General features: G+C 48.3%; 8 protein-coding genes across 8 annotated transcripts; 6 read left to right on the top strand and 2 right to left on the bottom strand.

Annotated features, from left to right (window-relative positions):
- Positions 1–302: 302 nt before the first annotated feature.
- Positions 303–1,097, bottom strand: FIESC28_01622 (uncharacterized protein; the record flags this gene model as incomplete). Its single annotated transcript, XM_031155772.1, has 1 exon — positions 303–1,097. One exon carries the CDS (start codon positions 1,095–1,097, stop codon positions 303–305), a length of 795 nt encoding a protein of 264 aa, XP_031020250.1.
- Positions 1,098–3,075: 1,978 nt separating this feature from the next.
- Positions 3,076–4,980, top strand: FIESC28_01621 (uncharacterized protein; the record flags this gene model as incomplete). The annotated part of the gene is made up of 3 exons (XM_031155771.1): positions 3,076–3,998; positions 4,049–4,184; positions 4,234–4,980. The coding sequence occupies 3 exons, from the start codon at positions 3,076–3,078 to the stop codon at positions 4,978–4,980; spliced, it is 1,806 nt and encodes a 601-aa protein (XP_031020249.1).
- A 1,426-nt stretch (positions 4,981–6,406) lies between these two features.
- On the top strand, positions 6,407–8,896 carry FIESC28_01620 (uncharacterized protein; the record flags this gene model as incomplete). The annotated part of the gene is made up of 3 exons (XM_031155770.1): positions 6,407–6,616; positions 6,686–7,723; positions 8,513–8,896. The coding sequence occupies 3 exons, from the start codon at positions 6,407–6,409 to the stop codon at positions 8,894–8,896; spliced, it is 1,632 nt and encodes a 543-aa protein (XP_031020248.1).
- A 141-nt stretch (positions 8,897–9,037) lies between these two features.
- On the top strand, positions 9,038–9,686 carry FIESC28_01619 (uncharacterized protein; the record flags this gene model as incomplete). Its single annotated transcript, XM_031155769.1, has 2 exons — positions 9,038–9,058; positions 9,105–9,686. The coding sequence occupies 2 exons, from the start codon at positions 9,038–9,040 to the stop codon at positions 9,684–9,686; spliced, it is 603 nt and encodes a 200-aa protein (XP_031020247.1).
- A 233-nt stretch (positions 9,687–9,919) lies between these two features.
- Positions 9,920–11,026, bottom strand: FIESC28_01618 (uncharacterized protein; the record flags this gene model as incomplete). The annotated part of the gene is made up of 1 exon (XM_031155768.1): positions 9,920–11,026. One exon carries the CDS (start codon positions 11,024–11,026, stop codon positions 9,920–9,922), a length of 1,107 nt encoding a protein of 368 aa, XP_031020246.1.
- A 688-nt stretch (positions 11,027–11,714) lies between these two features.
- FIESC28_01617 (uncharacterized protein) lies at positions 11,715–14,417 on the top strand (the record flags this gene model as incomplete). The annotated part of the gene is made up of 11 exons (XM_031155767.1): positions 11,715–11,888; positions 11,949–12,508; positions 12,547–12,661; positions 12,715–12,851; positions 12,903–13,039; positions 13,091–13,334; positions 13,372–13,438; positions 13,502–13,724; positions 13,845–13,907; positions 13,958–14,041; positions 14,095–14,417. The coding sequence occupies 11 exons, from the start codon at positions 11,715–11,717 to the stop codon at positions 14,415–14,417; spliced, it is 2,127 nt and encodes a 708-aa protein (XP_031020245.1).
- Positions 14,418–14,692: 275 nt separating this feature from the next.
- On the top strand, positions 14,693–15,103 carry FIESC28_01616 (uncharacterized protein; the record flags this gene model as incomplete). Its single annotated transcript, XM_031155766.1, has 1 exon — positions 14,693–15,103. One exon carries the CDS (start codon positions 14,693–14,695, stop codon positions 15,101–15,103), a length of 411 nt encoding a protein of 136 aa, XP_031020244.1.
- Positions 15,104–16,208: 1,105 nt separating this feature from the next.
- On the top strand, positions 16,209–17,289 carry FIESC28_01615 (uncharacterized protein; the record flags this gene model as incomplete). Its single annotated transcript, XM_031155765.1, has 2 exons — positions 16,209–16,252; positions 16,305–17,289. The coding sequence occupies 2 exons, from the start codon at positions 16,209–16,211 to the stop codon at positions 17,287–17,289; spliced, it is 1,029 nt and encodes a 342-aa protein (XP_031020243.1).
- Between the last annotated feature and the right edge of the window lie 698 nt (positions 17,290–17,987).

Genomic DNA, 17,987 nt, shown 5'->3' with positions numbered 1-17,987 from the left:
AGCTCTTCAGCCTTTTAGTCTCACTGTAGGGTTACTGATATTCGTGCGTTTCCTTCTCTCAGTTTCACCATCCGCGTGATCTTTACTGACCGGCATAGCAAAGAAGCCATCGTCAGCAACCGGAGGGACATAAAACTGTCGAGGGTATATATGCTTCCGTAGCTGCCACTCAAGACACCCTCAGGATACTCCGCACCTGTAATAAAGTGGGCTGCCCTCAGATCCTACCCGGCAATAAAAATATACTGTCACATATTATACATCACACACTGTTATTATGACCATCAGTCATCCAACCCACCCTACCACTCGTTCCACCTATGTTCGATATGAATGTAGACATCTGTCCAGCCATGCTCGTCAATGTTCATCCGGATGTCGTCAATAACTTCAAGCCATCCGGTTTCGTCTGAATCTGCGTAGCAGCCGATGGAATTAGTAACGGGGTTCGCTTCTCTCCTCCTCACTACCCCATAGCGTAATAGTTGAATACCCGCCACCTCTCCTCTGGTAGCCTTGAAAGCTTTGAGTCGCTGGCGTACGAGCTTTCTGATGGCGTCCCACTCGGCATTGTAATGCAACCATGACTCAACCGGCCAGATGCATATTTTCTTTGTAAGGATGGGGTCTTTCATTTCGACCAAGACGTTCTCTTGATCGAATTTAGCCTCTTGGGAGATCGTATATATGACCTGAACCATATCGCGGACAGCGTTCTTCCAGTCCTCTTGCTTGTCTACAGACCAGGGCGCCGTAATCAAAAGAGTGGGAAAGTGTTCGGTATAATCATAACTTTGATCCAGAAGCTGGACCTCCACCTCATCTTCATCCTCGAACTTGATTTGGTGTCGGGAGAGAATTTCTCTGGCCTTTTCTTCGATGGTGCTTACGTGGGGGACGATGAACGATGGCAGCGGGTTTTTGCCCATTTCGACGCCGCGTCTTGAAAGGAGCTTTGGCCAGGCGGCACGGTACCTAGCAGATATGACATCAAAGCGTGACTGAGTTGTTCCAGAATTTTCGGTCGTGGATGGCATCGACCCTTGCTTCTGGGGACCAGACCCAGCTTGGGATGTTGAACCTTTCTGGGACTCCATGACTGTCAGAATCTTGAAGAGTCAGCATCGGAGCATAGAAATGGTGTTTGAAAGGCCAGTGCGGACGCTGGAGGAACGTATTGCTACCAGACACTCTGCTTCTTGGTGATTCCAGGAGAGTTGCCTTTTTCCTTGATAGTGCGTTATGGTGATAGAATGGGGGCACGCGTACCTAATGGGAACTGGATTGATGTGGAAGGAAGGTCTTCGAAGCCTACAGGGAACTCGGTGTGTATTAATAGAGTTTCAGAATGGCACCTGAAATGAAGCCATCATGAGCACGGCGAATGCTTCAGGCGGCGGCCTCCAGAAAGCCCAAGGCAGTTTGAATTTGGCAGGTAGGTGTGGTGTGGGTCACATGACGCAAAGATTCCCGAGCAACCTACTGAAAAGCGTAGGCAGGGTCGCTTAAGGCCAATCTTAGGATAATATTAGTAAAGACCATAAACAGTTCGCTAAGCTCGCATGACCGTACGGCATTGTAGGCGTTGACAATGCTCGCTAACACGTTTCAACATGTGCTATTTTGCAGGCGATTGGAATGGGTTCCACGATTTTGCGCCACCTAGATCGTCTCAGAGGCACTCTTGAAGATGATATGAAGTCTTGAAAAACAACTCGATGGGAGTGATAAGCCTAGTCCATCATCGCAGAATCTCTTCATCTTGTGTCCAGTAAATACCAATCCAACGACTCCTCCATCAACATAAAAAACCGCCGAGCCAGTATCGCCTTTGGCAGTGACCATTCCTCCAGCATGGTAAGAAAACGGACCCTACTACGGAGAAGTGAATTCCATTGCCAGTGAGTATTGCTCCAAACATCGTCTCCCATGTCCGCCCTCCGCGATTGTTTGAGGTGATCCTATTCTGTGACTGTAAGCCCCGTGGTGGCACTGTCAACGTCCAAAGGCGGATCGACCAGTAGACTTCCAGAATCCAGGAAACCAAGGACAAGATGGCGAAGAAGTGTCCTTTCGTTGGCCAAGGTAAGCATGCCCTTGGTAAACTATTCGCTGCATCCGGGTATGCGCGCAGATACTCTGACAGTATGAAGCTCGACCAGGCTCCAATGCTCTACCTTCGCGATAGGTTTAGGTGCAATACTGTCAGAACAGTGCAGTTCATGCGACCTCGACATTGGACCAGCCTTTGTAGGGTTGGTCCAGCACCATTCGCCTGACTCCACTCAGGGCGATCCAAGAGTCTAGAAGGTAAATCGCTACAAGTTTAGCCCTCGACTCTGGGTTTCCCTTTTTTCAGTGTGATATGCCACTTTCGGTGACCCAGATGGTAACAGTGTATTTGGACCGACTTGAACAAGACGTCTGGACATTGAGATAAAGTTAGTATCACTTCCATAAGTGCTCTAAACTATATTAGACTAGATACCCTAAACCCTAGAGCAGCTAAAGAAAGAATGGCCTACAAGGTGGTCTCAATTTGCATAAAGTTATTAAACTATGTCGTCCCTTATGGTGCCACTATCAATTGGCTCCAAACCTCACTATCGTGCCCGTTTCTGTCATCACCTAATCTTAACTCCACGCACTTTTGTCATCGCCATCACCCTATCAGTTCACGTTCTGGGATTAAATGTCGCGATATCCATCTACCGATGCCGTTGAGCCGTAGATGTCTCCACAGCTTGCCCCTGCATAACTTCCCAGACGGGCTAAGTCGCATCATGATCTGCATAACGCGAAACGGAAAATTGTCCCAATTGAGAAGCTCGTGCCAAGAACCCCGGAGCCCTTTTGTATTTACAAAGGGCCTTTGTTGGATGATATCTCCATTGCGATGCCGTCTTATCCAGAGTCGCGTGGATGATGGCATTGATGATGATAGCCGTTTGGGAGAAATAGATAAGAACGAGATCATTTCCTTGGGATTTGATTTGGTTCTTGCTGTAGTATCCTGTCTCTATCCAGTCCTTACTTTCGCTTATCCGGGGTCTTCAGTGACATCCAACCGCCATCATGTATATCTCTTCATCCCAGTGCCTCGTCCTGGTATTATCTGCTCTACCTTCAACCTTGGGCAAATCATTCTCTCACCATGCCGAAGTCCCTCAAGGCTGGCAAGTCCATGAGACTGCTCGAGTCGCCTCGTCTGGAAAGCAGCAGGTCTTCAGCATCGCACTGACCATGCAAGGTGTCGATCAGCTCGAGTCCAAGCTTCTTGACCTCTCCAGCCCCGACAGCAAGAACTACGGTCAATGGCTTTCTCAAGATGAAGTCACCAGCGCCTTTTCTCCTTCCAAGGAAGCTATTTCTTCAGTGACCAAGTGGCTCAAGTCAAATGGAGTCAAGCACTACAAGATCAATGGCGGATTCATCGACTTTGCTCTTGATGTCAAGGGAGCTAATAAGCTGCTTGGTGGTGACTATCAGTTTTACACCAAGGAGGGGCAGACAAAGCTGCGAACTCTGTCTTACTCCATCCCTGATGAAGTGGCAGAACACGTTCAGTTCGTCGATCCCAGCACCAACTTTGGTGGCACGGTTGCTTTCAACCCTGTTCCTCACCCAGCTCGAACCATCACCGACCGCAAGGAAAAGCCTACCAAGACCAATGTCGATGCTTCATGCCAAACAAGCATTACCCCATCTTGCCTGAAGCAGATGTACAACATCGGCGACTATGCTCCTAAGGCTGACTCTGGAAGCACCATTGGTTTCAGCAGCTTCCTTGGAGAGTCCGCTCTTTACTCGGATGTCTTTGCATTCGAAGAGAAGTTTGGCATTCCTCAGCAGAACTTCACAACTGTGCTCATCAACAACGGCACCGATGACCAGAACCCTGCTCACAAGGCCTATGGTGAGGCCGATCTCGATGCTGAGAACATTGTTGGGATTGCGCATCCCCTTCCTTTCACTCAGTATATAACCGGTGGCGCACCGTATGTGGACCCCTCTCTTCTAGAACCTTCGAGTGACTAACAATTGGCAGTCCTTTCGTCCCCAACATCGACCAGCCTACTGCTGCTGACAACCAGAACGAGCCCTATGTGCCTTTCTTCCGCTACCTTCTGTCTCAGAAGGACCTCCCAGCTGTCATCTCCACCTCTTATGGTGATGAGGAAGACGTGAGTTCATATCTTCCCGTGTATTCTTACCCATCTGACACTAAAACAGAGCGTTCCTCGCGAATATGCTACTCTTACCTGCAACCTGATCGGTCTTCTCGGCCTCCGAGGTATCAGTGTCATCTTCTCATCTGGTGACGTTGGTGTTGGCTCAGGATGTCTCGCTCCCGATTACAAGACCGTCGAGTTCAACGCCATCTTCCCCGCCACTTGCCCATACCTCACCTCTGTCGGCGGTACCGTCGATGTCACCCCCGAGATCGCCTGGGAAGGCTCCTCTGGAGGTTTCAGCAAGTACTTCTCCCGTCCTAGCTACCAGGACAAGGCTGTCAAGACATACATGAAGACTGTCTCCAAGCAGACTAAAAAGTACTACGGTCCCTACACCAACTGGGAAGGTCGAGGTTTCCCTGATGTCGCTGGCCACAGTGTTTCACCTGACTATGAGGTTATCTACGCTGGTAAGCAGAGCGGCAGTGGAGGCACCAGTGCTGCTGCTCCTGTTTGGGCTGCTATCGTTGGTCTTCTGAACGATGCTCGTTTCAGAGCTGGTAAGCCAAGCTTGGGATGGTTGAACCCTCTTATCTACAAGCATGGATCCAAGGTTCTGACTGATATCACTGGCGGTTATGCTATTGGATGCGACGGTAACAACACTCAGACTGGCAAGCCTGAGCCCAAGGGATCCGGGGTTGTTCCTGGTGCTAGATGGAATGCTACTGCTGGTTGGGATCCCGTCACTGGTTACGGTACACCCAACTTTGGGAAGCTCAAGGACTTGGTTCTCAAGTTTTAGTTGGACCTGATAGCAAGACTTTGTCCTGAATTCAATAAGAGACGCATGTATATATATTCATGAGACATATCGTATGGATAATTGGATTCAAGGATGATGAATGCATCAGCCCCATCAAGTAGGTTATTGAGTTTGCTCCGAACTGCGAATTTATCTGATCCAGTGACAGTAGATGTGGCTGGCCAGTCTGTCTGTCCTTTATAAACTGATACCTTACTATGCCTTTGAGGAGAGTGGTGCAGCGGAAACCTATCTAGAACCTATAAACCTCTCTGTCTACTAACCTAAAACTCCTTTCAACCGCTGCGCTACTCTCCTTTTTGCTTACGCGTTCGAATGCAGGAAATTCAAAGATCTTACTGCCCGATCGCCTTCCTGGCCCCCCTTTATATAATGAGTTAACTCTGTCTACCTTTAACAAGGAGTGGTGCAGTGGGATACTTCATAGAACCAACATTTAAAAAGAGCGGACACAAAAACCAGCAGGGAAAAAAAAGACAAAAACACAACGAGAAGCAAGGAAATAATGACTAAAGAAAAATTCAAACCCACAATCACCTACCCCAGTCCCATCCTCTCCCATCGGCCCTCTCTACCCATCCGACTGCCCACTCCTTGTGTCTTTTTTATTTATTTTAATTTTTTTACTTCTTGTTCTTCATTTTCCTTTTTGTCATTTCGCAGTGTTCTTCATAACCCAAGGCTCAACATCGCCACCGCAATGAAACTGTGTAGCTCATCTATGCTATTCGAAACATAGCCCTTTTATTTTTCACATCGCCTCTTCGGTCATCCTTGTTATCGTATTTCTCGCTTACCATAACTCTCTGGTTTATCAATTACGACAGGTTTCTTATCTCGGTTCCGGAAGAGTGAGGCTTTGGTCATCACCTGTACTTCAGATATCACAGGTGGACAGGTGGGTGTCAGAAGAAGTATCCTCCAAGGTTTAGGCTACAAAAATAAAGTAGCCTAATTGTCAGCCTAAGGCAAGCATAAAGTGACCAAATTATTTCATCTCCTATGCTCCCAGCGCCCAATTCTTCTGACACCTCGACGGGCGACAAATGATACGAGTGATAACACCCACCATTTTGGCGGCTACGCTAACTCCGGATTCCATCGGCAGCTCCACTAAATCACCACTACCACTAATCATGGGGTTTTTGGAAGCCGATCTCAGTGTCGGAAATGCTCCCGATATCATATTGTCTCGGCTTGGGCTTGCGAATGGCGTCGTCACCCCCACATGACTCGATCTATTTTTACCTTTTCTGGGGAAGTTTGGACAGATGAAGCCGATAATCGAACCATCGTGAGACCGACTCGTGCGTGAGGTGGATATATAGCTGCAGCCGTCAATGCCAACTACTCCCACCCATACCATTTGTATCAACTACAGGTTAAATTACATCGCATATACGCCATGAGTGTCGCCAAAAGTGAACCTATCCTCATCGTCGGGGGTGGCGCGTTCGGTCTTTCGACTGTCGTTCATCTGCTCAAGGCGGGTTACAAAGATATCACTGTGCTTGACAAAGACGATGAGATCCCTTCTCGATGGTCTGCTGCCAATGACCTTAACAAGATTGTCAGGGCTGAATACGAAGACCCATTGTACCAAGACCTTACTGTGGTGAGTGCTACCAATATCATCGAGGCTTTAAGCGGTTCCACGAACCCAGACTGATGTACCTGTGTCCAGAAAGCCATAAAAGCCTGGCAAACGCCTTTCTTTGCTCCCCATTTCCACCAAGTCGGTTTCCTCCACTGTGTTTCTGGAAACGCACCGAAAGAGGCTCACGACACCCTCAACCGCTTCCGTACCGCTGCTGAGCGAGATCCTCGTCTCAAGCCGCACTTGAGCCCTCTTAACTCACAAAAGGATATCGCAGACGCAGCATGGCAATATAATGAAAGCTCGTTCCCTGGCTGGACCGGCTACTTCAACAGATTTGATGGATACGCAAACTCTGGTTCAGCATTGCGCTCTATCTACCAGGCTACCAAAGCACAGGGCGTGAAGTTCATCCTCGGTACTGCTGGCGCTATATCCGAGATCGTCTATGAGAACACATCTTCCGGACGGACGACGAAAGGTGTCAAGACTATAGGTGGCCTGTTCTACCCTTCGAAGTTCGTCATCATATCAGTCGGTGCAGCGGGCGCTAAACTTGTACCCGAGATCGGAAAGCAACTCGTGGCGAAATCTTGGTCTGTCGCCCATCTTCACCTGACTGACGATGAGGCGGCTGCGCTACGCGGTATCCCAGTAACCTATGCTCGTGACCTGGGTTTCTTCTTCGAGCCTGATCCGAAGACCAACCTGTTGAAGCTTTGCCCTATGGGTGGAGGCTTCATCAACACTGATCCCAACACGGGGGTATCCCATGCCCCTACAGATCTCAAACAAAGCGCCTTTCTGCCTGAGGCTGATGATAAACAACTTCGTGAGCTTGTACGACAGACTCTTCCGCAATTCGCCGACCGACCATTTGTTAAGAAGACCCTTTGTTGGTTCGCCGACACTGTAGGGTCGGACTTTATCATCGACTACGTGCCCGACACATCGTCCTCGGTGCTCTTCTTATCTGGCGATAGCGGCCACGGGTTCAAGTTCTTCCCCATCTTCGGGGAATGGGTGAAGGATCTTCTAGAGTCGGATAAGGGAGAGCAGCCGGTTGCGAGATGGAGGTGGAAGAACCCAAAGACAGATGAGAAGCAAGGTGATTGGGGTGGTACTGTGAGTTGGAGGCTGGGTAACTCGAAGGAGCTTGTGAATATTCAACCTTCTGGCCATTCCAAGCTCTAGGCGTCGACTCATAGGCAACCTTTGATACAGACTGGGTACATACTTTTCAACTAATTATATTACTTTAAACCTGTCGAACAGGAAACCAAATTTATCCGTCCGGTGAATGAACGACGAGTTTGTTCGGAGGAATCATTCGGAGAAGGAATTTATTGTACTAGAACATCGCCCTCAGAATTAAAAGAGTTGGTCAGAGAACACAAAAGACGGATTAATTTAGTCACCTTATGCAAGCCTAGGCCAGCATTTAGATTATTTCATTTCTGTAGCCTAATCCTTAGAGGATAATTCTTCTGACACCCACCTGCACTGCCCGCATAGTGATCATCTTATTGTTCTTTTCCCAGCAACAGTCATTAGGCAGCAGCGCCTTTCGCTTGTGAATTTACAAGCCCTAAATCTCAACGCACATTGAAAACATTCTCCCTCATCACTGCTCGCTCTCAGGCCCAACAATCTTTACCCTCCGCCTCACACTCCACCATCCCTCTTGGACATCGTGAACCTCTGCTTTTTGTTGTTAAATTTTGTGTCCAGACATACGAAGCCTCTTCTCTCATCTACAGGAAATCAGAACTGTAGCAATTCATCATTCAATCTCGCTCCCTTATGACGCTTCCTTAGGGAGATCTTTCTCTTGGCCGATTGCGACAAAAAGGGTCTATGTATGTAAATAGACAAAGTCCTCTTCCACTCATGTTTTCTAACTCATTGCGATAGATAATGCATGATATTGCGTCCTTCAACCGGTTCCCTGGTGCAGCAAAGGACCTCATAGCGGTGCTGACTGACCTGCATGAAGAGGAGCATTGGCAAGTTGACACCATGAGCAAAGCCCTCGACCGCATTGAGAATGGTTTCATCGCCATCCAGAAGAACATCGCCCCCAATCTCGCTGATCATGTTGCTGAGCAAACTCGGGTGTACCTCGATGATGATTTCAATATGAGTCCCGTCGTGGCGGACGATATCGGCGAGTCTCTCCTCTATCAACGATTGTCGGAGGGGACTCCTCCATCGGCAAGCATTAGCTACCCTGATTGGTTCTACTTATCCTGTATCTATGGACCTGGGAACTGCAAGCTTGAGCCATTCCGAGTTTAGGTATCTCGTCACTGGGGGGTACAGTTCCAGCCGATGTCGTGTTCTACCCCGTCGGGATGGATTGTCGAACAGAGCAGGCAAAGTTCTGCGAGTCGTTCGCGCAATACCAGAAAGAATCCCAATCCAAGAGCACGAATCAGAATGGGCAACAAAAGCTTTTCAGTAATTATACCTTATGACATCAATATCTTTATTCTAATCATAATAGGATACTGAGGGAACAGCTACCATCACATCTGAGAAGGAGACCCCTTATCAAATGTTGGAGATTTATACAGTGTGGAACTTCGCTCCCGTCAAGTACAACTCAGCAGCTGCTCCGTCCTCTCTGAACATGACCAAGACAGTGGAAAAGGAAGAAGAAGCCAATTTTGCCTCTTTTCAGCGACGCGTGGTAGAAGCTTCCCAAAACGAGTTGGAAGCGCAGAGAAAGTCGTTTGACAATCAGATCGCTTGTCTTGAGAAGGATCTTGTAGCTTCGCGTGAGGAGCAACAAATCATGAAGCGAGAACACCAGAATACCAAGACGGCTCTGGTAAAGGTCACAAACGACCTTGACGGCTTACGCCAAATGCACAACAAGGGCGTGGAGGAGTTTGGTAACAGAATGGGCGAAGTTGAACAAGAACTCGCGCAACAAAAGACTGCCTGTAAGGCTGGACTATTAAAGCAATTGGACTATTTACGGCAGCTCGCGCAGGTCATTGCCGGAGTGGAAGACTCCAGTTCTTCCGAGAAACGTAAGCGGGACAGCGTGCAGGAGGAGAGGGATGACAATAAAAGGCAATGAAATTGAAGGAAGATAATATTGATCGGGTTCATGGATGCTAGTAACCCACAGCATTTCGCCACCAGACTCATGATTGGCCTGCAGATGGTAGTGGTAACCATGATCTTGGTTGCATCTTAAGTGCAACCCAAACTCACTTCGCTCATGAATAACAATGGAATCTGGCCTTAAATTGACTCGTCTCTCTACTACTCCACCTCCCAGATAGACTAGTTGTAGTGCGGTGGATGTCCCTAGAGCAACCTTCCGCCATCTTCGTCAATCGTTAGACTGTTTTCCAAATCATTCACCAGATCCAGACTCGACATCGTGACTGATCGGTCCTCAGGGTCCAACTTGTGGTCGAGCGCTTCAGCGTTTTGAACAGACTGTAATACCATCGATCGGGCTTTGTTGTGACGGTTGAGTAAGCTCTTATCAAACGCGGCTTTCGTAGCCCTTTCCAAATCATCGAGTTTGGCGCGAGCAGCCGTTATCTCTCCCAGTTTGAAGTTGCAACTCTTTTCGAGCTGCTTTCTTTCCTCATCCAGATATCTGTAGGTGTCTGATATGTCTTGCTGGACTCTCTGAATCGCTTTCACGTACTGATCCTGTTCTAGAAGTATGGCTAGCTTCAAGGCATCTGACAATAGCTCCTCCAGCTCAACATTGTTGATGCGGGTGCGACTGACAGCGCAGTCACGGATCCTGGACATAGAGCTGGTAAGGGCTTTGCGTTCTTTGAGTCGAACAGCAGATGGAAGCTCTTTCTTTAAAGCCATCACCCAGTTTTGCAGTTCTGCACTCTCGGGACAGTCCCAGCCGTTGTCTAGGAGTGTTTGAGGCATACGGCGCTGACAAAATGCAAAACACATCTCTTCCAGCTTCTGTTGAAGGAAGACCATGAGTCTGTGCTGCGCATTGAAATTGAGATAGATGGGAGTTGGGGTGTCGATGCCCTGTCTGAAACGGGACGGCTGCCCAACACCATGATCCACTGGGGTGTGAGGCTTTTCGATAACTGACTGCGGTGTGTATACCCAAGGCTCAGGTTCCTCCAGAGCGGGAGGTGGTATCTCACACAGAGGAGCATCTTCCTCTGCTGGGATAGGTTCTTCTGAGGGAATTGCCTCCGGCTCCGGAATCACCTCGGGTTCTGGAGTAGCCAAGGACTCTAGGAATGATTCAAATTCTGTGTCGTATGCCTTCATTTTCTTCTTTTTCTTATTCTTCTTTACTGAGACAGTCGTCGCGGGCTGGGCTGCTGAATTTTGAGAGACATCTGCTGTGCTACCTGGCATATCTTGATTATTACCGTCGGGTAGCTCCCAGGGATGCTGGACACTTGACTCATCAGCCATGGTATATTAGTCAAAAGAATTATCAGATGACACTGGATGAAGTATGGAACCTGGGAAGGCAGGAAAGCATTGCGTCTTAAATGCAGCCTGAACTCACTTCGTTTATGACTAGCGATAGAAAAGCCGTTGGTGGCGTTGTATGGCCTCAAAACTTCTGCCTTGGCTCTCATGCATCTCATACTCCAACGAATCAGCCCGCAACAAGTTTTCTCGCCCCCTCCGTTTAGCAGGCCTGGATGATATGTGATAGTCCATCAAAGTGGTGTCCGGGGTAGCAGTGCCACAACAATGCCTCCATTCGACATAAAGTCCCACTAACTGACGTGATGTGTCGGAATTGCCAGGCTTTTCAGTGATCCCACACCAGTTTTACCAGTTTATTGACTACCATAATCAGGCCACCAATCACCTCTTGAGATTCTTATCAGAGGTCAGACCTCTAATCAGCTCCTGCATGGTTGAGGGATATACAGAAAGCCGTCCAATTACAGCAAAGGTCTTCCCAATAGATATAGAAGCATCAGCGGCAAGCCTTATGAAAAATGGCTTTCTGTATTACTTTCCGGGGGTCTCGCAGACCTGAAATACAGGAATTACCCCACCTGCTACACTTCAAGACTCGATCAATACCTCTTCCGGTGCGTCTAATCTGATCTAACTCCCTTTATTCCTCCTTACGCCCTCAAACATGTCGGAAGAGATACCTATCCCGGTACTGCCAGACACAGAGCCTGGTGAGGAGAAGACGGCTGGTCCATTTACCTACGCGGAATATGTCGCCTTCAATATGGGTATCGAGCGCGCCGACGAGAACATAAGCGTAGACAGGATCCGGCGCGATGAGCTGCTTTTCTACGACATCGTTGAATAGATGAGAGTACAGTCCCAGATTGCAAGAGACGTCGCGCTACACAAACTACAGAACTATATTCGGAAGGACGATTCGAATATAAATTCAAAGGTCATTTCTGATAGGACGGCTCTCCATGTTGCTGCTGAAACCGGACTTGTTGAGGTTACCCGAGAGCTTCTGCAGCATGGGGCGAACATCAAGGCTGAGGACAGACGAAAGAGCCAACCTCTCCACATCGCGGTTCGGGAAGGCCACAAAGACATTGTGGAGTTGTTATTGAATATGGCACTAGACATCGAAGCAACGGACTCGTCAGGATATACAGCATTGCATATAGCCTGTCGGTTAGGTCACACCGAATTGGTTGAGCTTCTACTCTCGCGAGGCGCCAAAACAACAGCTGAGGATTACTTGGGCAGGACACCACTGAACTTGACTTGCTTTCTTGGTAATACAAGAATAGTTCATCTCATTCTGAATAGCAGCAAGTCTACAATTGATCAATTTTATATCGATGGCTGTTCGCCTCTGATGGGCGTGGTCTTCACTGATCATGAAGAGGATGGCGGGGCAGAACCTCGACTTGGAGCATTGAGTCTACAAATGGCAAGACTCCCAAGTTTGAGGCTGTAGGTTATGAACAACACCAAGATCCTGGGTCTGACAGAGTGGACTCTGCGAAACGGGCAGATGAGTCGGGTGGAAGTGACGAACCATCCAAGGGGGAGGAAGTCCAACCTGAGAAGAACTCTTCTAAGGTTATGCCAGCCTCTGCTTTATATGTAAGTCCTCTGTTGCCAAGCTTGGTGTCAACACACTCACCCATTGCTTGCAGATGCCTTACCTCTGCTTCTCGACGCATTACAGGGAAGGCACTCAGCCAGAGGCTAAACCACCTAGTTTCGGAAACTATTATTCTCTGTTAAGCGCCTACTCCGACTCGGTTATTCACAAATCGCCTACTCTCGACGAGTGATACTACAACTTTATTGACGAACAATATGGCCCGGATTTGGTCAGCAGGGCCAATACTGATCGAATCAATCGTAATGAGGACCAAGTCGTTACCAAGTTCTTGAAGGAGTTGGCAAGAACAGAGGATGAAGACCATTTTACCATATTGAGAGTCAACCAGATACGGATATGGGTCGTGGGAAACAGTACGTCCCAGGCTCTTCTTTTGTTCTCCGCGCTAACTTGCGGTCCTGTAGAATGGATACTGACCGCTTCCTCCTGCTCACTCGATGACAATCATGACAACTTGGTAGAAGGTGTGCTTGACCAACTCAACAAACAGGCCGAGTACGGAGGCAATCGCTCGCAACCCGAGTCAGCGGACGCGATGGCCAAGATCATCGTCGATTACTGTGTGGGCTCTTACGACAGAAAGCCCAAGTCGAAGGCCAGGATGTCTATCAGTCAGATTATTCTCGAACTACATGAACAGTATTGCAAGTATTCTCTTTGCTCTAAGCATTACATAGCTAATTAGGCCGGAGGGTCGAGATGAGACCGAGATCTTCAAAAGCCTCAGCCGTTCGGCTCCAGAGGCGTCCCAGGTGCGGCGAGACACACAAGTCCAGGAATCTCCGCAGCGCCAACGCTCACTTGCATTCTGAAAGGGGACAAACAAGCCATGGAGCGGGGAAGAGGTGAGGGATTCGATTAATAAGGCCAAGAATCTTTTTTGCGCCATTAAAGATGTCCGCGACGAGTTAAACATCCTAAAATCGGCTGCTCGTTTCCAAAAGGTGGTACAAAGGAATCTTGCAAGGGGCAAAAGAAATGCAGACATCTCAGCCGACTACGTCGAGAACGATATCAGAGAAATAGATGAGGTTGCCAGTAGGATACAATCAGCAGTACGTTTAACATAGTACTGTGAAATGAGTGTTTACTGACTTCGTTGTCTACCAGCTGAACACGACGTTATCGCTCCAACAAAGTGATATCGCGAACGAACAGGCACAGATTTCAGCGATACAGAACAAGGCCCTCATGACTTTTACCTTTTCCACACTTCTCTTCGTAAGTTCGATGTTGTTATTCTATGTTAGGTGCTAAACACTGACCGTTAGTTACCTTTGTCATTCCTTTCTTCTTTGTTCGCGTTGGATGCGGATTCCTTCCAGAAACCCCAAGCTGGGTCTTTGCTGTGATCTGTGAGTTCGATCAGTAGTCCATCTGTCGAAGAAGTATTACTAATTTTACTTAGTCCTCGTTGCACTTGAAGTGTCTATCATTATCTACCTGGGTGCTTGGTTTGTCACTAATCCGAGCGTCAGACATTTTGTTTCTGAGTTTGTTCACAGAGCTCTCTCGGGACAGTCTGACTTTCTGAAACAGCCCTCAAATTCAGACGGAGAGGAACGCCCGAAAGATGAAAAGGATCACGGTTCTGACAACAAGAAGGCGGACCGTGATCAAAGGCTCAGCTTGAGCATGGATACTGCAACGATTATGAGGTCGAGGAAGTCACGTGAACGGAAGTTTAATATGAGGGGAGGAATGAGCCACGATGCCTCTTGGTATGCTTGACATGCCACATGTTCCAAAAGGCCCACTGTTCAACGACCGCAACGACACCATTCGTTTGATGATGTATACATGTTCTATATTCGCACCAAATGAAACAATGAACACGAATCTATCCCCTACACCAGTTTTAACATATAAGCTCCGGGTGTCTACTTGTAAACCTGTTTTTCTCATCCACACAAAACTACATATTCACAACAAACAATCAAGCAAATCACTAACCAAACCGCCAACTAAATCCTTACCATCACAACATTCTATCACACACATACACCATGTCTCCTACTAACGCAAACGAGAGTTCCCAGGCCAAGAGCCCCGCACCTGCTGCTACTCAAACATTTTCCGACGAGCCTGCCCTCAACACCGATTCCAAGTACGCTCAAGACAGGAAGGAGTACAAGCAAGCCGTGAAGGGGTGCATTCAAGCCATGGAGGGCCGGGAGACCAAATTTAAAACTCGGTCTACCCAGAAGATCGAACGGATGAATGCCATCCACGAAGAATTTCATACGAAGCTGATGAGCCCTACTGCCGTTTCAAAGATTCCTACGGGAAAGCTTGCCCTCCAGGATTTCCACGAACAGGTTTTGCTGCTGTTGGAAGAGCTGATCGAGATCCAAGCCGAGCTCGCGGATGATCTGGAAAGAGAAAGTACCCAGAGCCTCTCCGGATTTGCAAAGTAGGTCTCGGACATCAAAAGGAGAAATTACCTCACGCCTTTGGTGTTCAGATCTCAGGTCCTGTTGTTCAAGACTCAAGGGCGCTTCGCTTACCCTATCATGGGCTGTCTCTAGCTTTTCTTTCTCACTTTTGTTTTCATAGCTGAGTAAATCAAGTTTTTTCTTTCAAATATGTTCTCCCTTGAAGTAATTCCATGTGCACTTGCCTGATATAAAGATGATGATCCTTTGAACTGCTGTTAACCATGTTATCTTATCTAGTATCTTATCACCATACAGTATTCAGCACGAACACTTTGCGCTACGCACTGTGATTTGTCTTATCTAATATACTATCTTATCTCCTCACAGTGCTTGTAGACAGTATCTAGCGTGTTAGTACTGTAAAAGCTCTTATCTTATCCTGCTCGGCCGAGAGGGTTACCCCGGCTCCGAACATCTTCTTCAACTCAGTCTCGGTCTTACCTTTGCTGCTTCTAAGGTCAGATAGGCATCTCATACTAATAGATTCGGAGGTCACATTGTCTTGGTATCACAGAGCTCAATGCCCAGCATAATTGTCAGAGTATGGGCTGGAATTGACTACTTTTTAATCCGGATGCTTTTCGGTTGCTGTTCAAATCTCGATTCCACGTAACACTGGATACCGAAGCTCTACACCATCCGAAAAGCTCTCAAACAGATGTGCCAAAAAAAAGCATCAATTACTTCGGCACATTTCTCCAGTAATTCCTCCATCTCCGACGCCGTAATCAGGAAGTTATCACGCCGAAGAAGACCTCCGGCGAACCCGACCGAAGTTGTAGGGTAGCCAATTGGCCGAGACAGAGCACAGACCCCATTCTTTTCCCCGGGTACCCTACCGGTGGGATCGGATGGGGTCCCGACCTGGAGATTTGGAGGGCGACGTCCACTAAAAGTTTCCCCATGTTCGGAGGAGGGTTTGACGTGTCGGGACAGATACGCGATGCAGACCCCACCTTTGATGAGGAGTCAATTGCTTAAAGAAGAACGAGATTGAGATATTTTGCATCAATTAATTGAGACATTAGCATTTCGAGCTGTAGCTACTATCAATTTGTCTCGTATCTGTCGATAATTCTTCACAATGGGCTCCCTCAACTCCCAATCTCAGCTACCCCACGTCCCCAGGTAAGCCACTCCTCAACCATCATCAGCGAAATACTGTACTGACTCCTCACAGCCCAGGAGTATGGGCACCTTCAGTCACATTCTTCAACCACGCAGATGACACAGTTGACCATGATGCTCAAGCCAAATACTTCAAGCATCTGGCCAACTCAGGCCTGAACGGCCTTATCGTCATGGGCTCCAACGCCGAGGCCTTTCTCCTCACCCGCGAAGAGCGTTCTGAGCTCATCGCCCTCGCCCGCAAGACCATCGGTCCTGACTTTCCTCTCATGGCCGGTGTCGGCGCCCATTCTACCAAGCAGACTCTCCAACTTGCTGAGGATGCAGCTAAGGCTGGCGCCAATTACCTCCTTGTTCTGCCGCCTGCGTACTTTGGCAAGGCGACTACCATGAACGTCGTTAAGCGCTTCTTCAAGGAGGTCGCTGCCAAGTCACCTATCCCCATTGTCATTTACAACTTCCCTGGTGTCACAAACGGTGTTGATCTTGACTCCGAGACTATTGTTCAGATCTATGAGGAGAGCAAGAAGTCGCATCCTAGCGGAAAGTCCAACATTGTCGGCGTGAAGCTTACATGTGGTTCCGTGGGCAAGATCACCCGTCTAGCAGCCCAGATTCCTTCCTCAGAATTCTCTACATATGGCGGTCAATCCGATTTCCTCATCGGTGGTCTCGCTGCTGGTAGCGTTGGATGCGTTGCTGCTTTCGCGAACGTCTTCCCTACTCTCACAGCCAAGATCTACGCTCTGTACAAGGAGGGCAAGTACGAGGAGGCGTTCAAGCTGCAGCAGGTTGCCGCTCTAGCGGAGAGACCCTGCAAGGCTGGTGTCGCGTCGACAAAATACGCTGTCGCTGTTTACTCCGCTAAATTGGCTGGTATTGAGGGTGCGGAGGAGAAGCTGGCACCCAGACACCCGTATGAGCCTGTCGGTGATGCTGTGAAGCAGAGTGTGCAAAGTATTATGAAGGAGGCGGGTGAGAAGGAGGAGGAGTTGTTTAAGACGTGGACTGATCGCGTCAAGGGCCGATTGAACTAAATTAATGAGTAAACTGGATGGCACGTGCATATAGAAGAACAACGAAGATAAAAAAAGTCTTGAAGCATGAAACAATTGGACGTACTGACGTGGTTGTGATCGCTCAAATCTCCACAATGAAGATCGTAGCCATGGTTAACCATGCAGACAGGCAGGTTCTAAGCTTTAGGGCATCAAACTAAACTCACCTACTGGTCTAAACTATCATAAAGTAACCAAATTCTTTCGTCTCTTAGGATCTCGGCGTCCAGTTCTTTTGTCCATGGAATGCCGACAGAACATGCAACTGACCTTCTAATGAGCTTCGGTGCATCCATTCTTCTGCATGACCTTCAAGACTGCATTGCATTGCCTTAATCCTGTCTCGGCAGGTCATGTTCAATTGCACGGAGCTCCGATCATCGTCTTCTGGATGTTCTAGCTCAACTCAATTGACCGGGGATGTGTTGATATCCTGCAGCTATCAACAGAAAATGAGAGCGAGACCGGGGTCATCTCCACTGACCCGCGTTATCAACAGCGACTGGACGCTAACGAGTCGCCTCCACCCGGTGACGAGGAGTGAACACCCGGTTTCCATCTCTCACACAAGAAAAGAGGCTCTAGAAATAAATATAGCAAGCTAGAACCCCGCATATCCCATCAGTTGTTCTTTGTCGCCCTTCTTTGTCGCATCTTTTCGTGTTGTGATACCTTTT

Source organism: Fusarium coffeatum (assembly GCF_003316985.1).
Source record: "Fusarium coffeatum strain FIESC_28 chromosome Unknown BRIP53273_contig_39, whole genome shotgun sequence".
Classification (NCBI taxonomy): domain Eukaryota; kingdom Fungi; phylum Ascomycota; class Sordariomycetes; order Hypocreales; family Nectriaceae; genus Fusarium; species Fusarium coffeatum.
This window is presented reverse-complemented; position numbering and strand designations above follow the sequence as displayed.